We start from the raw sequence: 5497 nt of genomic DNA, 5'->3' as shown, positions 1-5497 counted from the left end.
GATGTTGCAAATATTACCTCAGTTGATATTTCGCCGTTGTGTCAAAAGTTTATATATTTTGATCTGAATAGAGGTCTCGGGGACAGAATAAGCGCCCAAATTTCAGTTGGGGAAAAGCACAAGTAAGCACAGGGCAGCGAGTTTTATTTCACTGATAGGGAAATTATTTGAAACAAACCTGTGGGGCAGAATTAATCTCCACTTGGAGAGGCAAGGATTAACAAAGGACAGTCAGCATGGCTTTGTTATGAGGAGGTCATGCCAAACAAACTGATTGATTCTTTTAGAGGACGTGACCAGTTGTGTAAATGAGAGTTATGCAGTTGATGTGGTCTACATTGAATTTGGTAAGGCTTTTGATAAGATCCCACGCGGAAGACTGATCATGAAGGTACGAAACCATGGAGTCCAGGACGATTTGGTAAATTTAATTTTACAAAATGGCTTTGTGGCAGGATGCACAGACAATGGTCGAAGCTTGCTTTTGTCAATGGAACCCCGTGGCCAGTGGTGTTCGGCAGGGGCCAGTGAATTGTGCCATGCTGTTTGTTGTGTTCATTAAAGATGTAGATTTAAATCTGAGTGGGCTGATCAGTAAATTCGCATATGTCGGGAAAATTAATGGTGTGACAAACAGAGAGGAGGGAACCCTTAGATTACAACATGATAGACACGGGCTGTTCAGCTGGACAGACCAGTGGCAAAATGAAATTGACCCTGAAAAGTGTGAAGTGACGCTTTTTCCGAGGATGAACAAAGCAAGGATTATACAATTACTGGTAAGATGCTGGGAAGTATAAAGGACGAGAGGGAATTGGGATGCATGCCAAACGATCTCTGGAGGCAACAGGACAGGCAGATAAGGTGGTTAAGAAGGCATGTGGGATATAGCCTTTATTTGCAGATGCATAGAATTTAAGAGCAAGGAAGTTATGAACTATGAGTATAACACGTTACTTCGGTCACAGCTAGAATATTCTGTGTAGTTTTGGTCGGTGCACTGTAGGATGAATGTGATTCTACCAGAAAGGTGAAGATGCGATCCACCTGGAAGTTGCCTGGAATGGGAATTTTCATTTATGAAGGGTGGCTGGTTTAGTTGGCATCATTTACATGAAAGCAATGTAAGGTGAGGGGGCCTCAAAGAGGCGCAAAACATGTTGGGGGATTTGGATAGGGTAGATAGACCAAAACGTTCCCCTTCGTGGAGGGGTCAATAGCCATGGGGCATAGATTTACAGTAAGGTGCAGGAGTCCGAAAAGAACATTTCCCTCCCAGATTGTGGTGGGAATATGGAATTCACCGACTGAAAGGGCGGAACAAAGGGAGTCTTCACAACACAAGAAGCATTTAGATGAGCACTTGAAAAGCCGTAGCATGCAAGGCTATGGTCAAACTGCTGAAAATATGATTAGAATAGATCAATGTTTGATGGCGACAGATGCACGCTGGGCTCGTGCTCCTTTCCTTGCTGTAAAGCTCGATGACAATTAGAGAAAGAGCGCATTTGGTCCATCTCCCAATAGACGAATGGCATAGTCCCGCCCTGCTGACATTTCCCGTAGCCTAACTGTTTGTTTTTTTACGTAAATATTCAGTTCACTTTTGAATTAAGAAAGTGTTTTGGACCATAGCAAAGGGTCTAAGTAAATCGAAAAAAAGATGTCTGATCCTTGCCGGTCATTAAAGTTTTTGGCTCCTTCGAACTCTCGTCAAACTCTGAGTTTCCTGATCCTCGAGCCACAGGACCATAACTGTGAAAGCATGTAATCATTTGAAAGACCTCTATTATGTATACTTTGGCATTTTCTACACGAAGAATAATAATTCCAGTTTCTCCATACTCTCCACATCACGGAGATGGGCATGGGTCATTGTGAGATTTAAGTCCACCTACTCTTCATCCTGTCCTTGAAGGCATGGCCATCTTTCCTGAAGCATATTTCCAGAATTCCAAAAAACACACTTGTTCTTATGTAATCAATTATTTTAAATACTCTCAGATATAATTTTGCATTCATTTCCTGTGTTCATTTGTAAAGTCAATGTGGCTTCTTTACTCCTTCTCAACTGGAATTCGCATCTTCAAAGATATGTGTTCATACACTGGAGGATTCGACTGCCTCATTTACACGTGTTACACGGAGCTAATATTGTCTCTCAGAGTGCATCTTCATGATGAATCACCATAATTGCCCATATTAACTTTTATATGCCATGTTTCTTCAGATTTTTCTCTCAGTCTGTGTCCCATTTTTGTCACATTTTTCCTCGCTAATCACTGCAATTTCCTGCCTGTGCGAGTTTTATATATTCAAGTTATGCTCTGCATATTTAAATTCACTTGATTATTCTATATGAACATGGTAAGCAGTCTAACAACACCAGGTAAAAGTCCAACAGGTTTGTTTCAAATCACTAGCTTTCGGAGCACTGCTCCTTCCTATCATGCAGAGGAAGGAGCAGTGCTCGGAAAGCTAGTGATTTGAAACTAATCTATTGGACTTTACCCTGGTGCGTAAGATTCTTACTGTGCTCACCCCAGTCCAACGCCGGCATCTCCACATCATATATAAACACGAGAAGTGGTCCTAACGCCCTAGATGTACCAGTGGTGTATACCTTTACACTTAACAAATTCAAAATATCTTGCTATATGTATTACTATTGCCAGGTGCCTTACTCGCATCGCCTTTAATCTTGCCCCTCGCGTCAGGTTTGGTTACCCTCCGGTTTAATCAGAAACAGTCTGCTCTCCTCCTCAAAGGGGAAAACAGCCTGCGGTCATCTGAGATCATGACGTCTTTACCGTTAATCACAGCTAAATTCCTGTTCGCCATACTACCAGCACTTTGGTGTCATTGGTTTCATTCTGGGAGCAGGAATTACTTTTAAACGCACGTGAACTGAAGCCACCATTACTCTTGGTCAAATCGCAGAAAATAAACTCCACATAACCTTCCCTAATATATTCCATCAACTATCCTCAGCCACCGAACAGTAATGCTAACATACTCACCTGTCATTCTCAAATGCGTTATCTGTCTCTTGCTCCAATATTGTCATAATACATGCTCCAGCACTGGAAAAGGGAATGTAAGAGGTGCGGGGAGGGGAGGGGAGTGTAAACAAAAACATAAGGGAGGAAGATAAGAGAGAATAAATATTATAAGGAATGGTGAATCAATGGAAAGAAACGGTTAATCGTGATGTTGTTTTTTCTGCTTATAATTCTCCTCTAGACCCATCTGAGTATTATTACCTTACACATTTATCTGTCATCCCGTCCGCGATCTAGTGTTTTATTATTTTGCTCTCGTCCCCAACTCCCTAGCCGCGCATTTTTGCTTAAACGATGACGCATCTCTAACTTGGTTAAGAAGATGAGGAAGATCCCTAATCTTTTTAATTCTCATCCATAGAAAAAGATTTCAGATATGGCAGTCATAGAACCATATAATTGAGAAAGAGCACCCTACTTTAGCGTATACTTCCACTTGATCTCCGTAACCCAGTAACCCAACCTAACCTTTTAGACACTAAGGGTAATTTATCATGGCCAATCCACCTAACCTGCACTCTTTGCACAGTGGGAGGAAACAGTAGCACCCAGGAGAAAGTGCAAACTCCACACAGAGAGTAACCCGAGGCCGGAATTCACCCTAGAACTGTGAGGCAGCAGTTCTAACCAGTGTGCCACCGCCCCTCAAGTTAGGGTGACAAGTAGATTAAACAAATTCTCTCTGGAAGTGCCGAGGCGCCTACACTTTCCCCTGTTTCTGATGTTTTTTGATACACGCAGATCCGAGGAATGCCTGTTAATGTTCGTTTACCCGTAGTTTAAGCAAATAATATGTTTTAGGCTGTCAGTATGGATGAAGTGACTGCTTCCTTATCCTGAGAAGATACGGAACCAGATCTGTTTTTATGTCAAAGTACAGTTGTAAAAGTTTGCATCTCGTTCTATTCCATTCACATCAACATTATTTAAGTATTTCTTACAACTTAAGATTTGCAAGTACGATCCTGAGTACGTGAATTATTCAGTAATGTCATTCTTCAAACAAGATTATTAATATCATTGTAGATCTTTGCAACATTTGATCTAATTATTCCAATTTCTCGATTCACTGCTGACAGGTACTCCTAATTTACTTTTAGTGTTGTTTATTTCGTTAAAGTTCTGTAAGCTTTGTTCTTTTATCACATTACTGTGAATTGCATTGCTTTGCATTTTTTATATTCAACTTGTTGGACTCAATATCTTTTTCTCTGTGTGTTTGCCCACTAAAATATTGCTGTTTAATTCTGTTTCCGACAGTTAACTCAGTTGCGATTGTGATCCTGAAACGAGGAAAATGTGGCCTCTCCAAATGTATCACTCAGTACCTACTGGCAATGACGACAGCAGATATATTTCTCGTCATCACTGATGTCATACTGAATCGAATTAATAACATTTATTTCCCAATTAATTTCTTATTTATTACTCCTGTGTGTGCACTGAAAATATCTTTGTTTCTTGCAGCCACAAATTGTTCTGTTTGGTTCACAGTGGTCTTTACCTTTGATCGGTTTGTTGCCATTTCTTGCCAGAAGTTGAAATCAAGATATTGCACCAAGCGAATTGCGACTGTAGTTGTCATAGCAGTTAGCTTTTTCAGCTGTGTGAGGTGCATTCCATGGTACTTCGTTTTTACTCATTCAATGATTATAGATAATGTACCATGGTTTTGCATTGAGAAAGAATTCTATTATACTTCGCCCTTTTATATAGTGTATGAATGGGTTGACAGTGCACTAACGCCGTTGCTACCATTTGCCTTGATTTTATTGTTCAACACTCTGACTGCCAGGAACATCATAATCGTCAGTCGACTCCGGAGGCGTATCATGGGCCAAGGCTTAACAGAGAAACATATTGACCCAGAAGTTGAGAACCGAAGGAAATCCATTATTCTACTATTTGCGTTGTCTGCCAATTTTATTATCTTGTGGATTCCTTATGTTGTACATTCGTTAACGTGGCGAATTGTGAACTATAATTACACAGACAAAAGTTTTACCAATCCGATATATGTCGCCCAGCAAGTAGGATTTATGCTGCAGCTTCTGAGTTCGTGCACCAACACATGTATTTATGGACTAACACAGAGGAAATTTAGAGAGGAGTTAAAGAACGGTATTAATTATCCATTTATTCGAATTGTTAAATTATTTAAACAGCAAAAGAATACTGTACCGGAACAGGACCTGCATTTCTAGAGTTGCAACGCAGGCCCCTTTCAAACTTCACCATTGTCACTTTACAGTTCTTGCAGTAAAGCACATTCGATTATGATTGTGACCATGTTAGATTTTTTTTCATTCTCACCCTGCGCAACCTTGTAGCCCTAAAAGTCACTTATACACCACCCATCTGAAACAATTATTCCCTAATGAGTAGCTCAGACACGTGCCAGTCCAGTCTTATATATAGATACATGGTCAAAGCAT

General features: G+C 40.5%; 1 protein-coding gene across 1 annotated transcript; it reads left to right on the top strand.

Annotated features, from left to right (window-relative positions):
* Positions 1-2364: 2364 nt before the first annotated feature.
* On the top strand, positions 2365-5266 carry LOC119967997 (probable G-protein coupled receptor 139). The gene is made up of 2 exons (XM_038801098.1): positions 2365-2389; positions 4323-5266. The coding sequence occupies exons 1-2, from the start codon at positions 2365-2367 to the stop codon at positions 5264-5266; spliced, it is 969 nt and encodes a 322-aa protein (XP_038657026.1).
* Positions 5267-5497: the final 231 nt, after the last annotated feature.

The sequence above is a fragment of the Scyliorhinus canicula genome, chromosome 6, assembly GCF_902713615.1.
Source record: "Scyliorhinus canicula chromosome 6, sScyCan1.1, whole genome shotgun sequence".
Classification (NCBI taxonomy): domain Eukaryota; kingdom Metazoa; phylum Chordata; class Chondrichthyes; order Carcharhiniformes; family Scyliorhinidae; genus Scyliorhinus; species Scyliorhinus canicula.
This window is presented reverse-complemented; position numbering and strand designations above follow the sequence as displayed.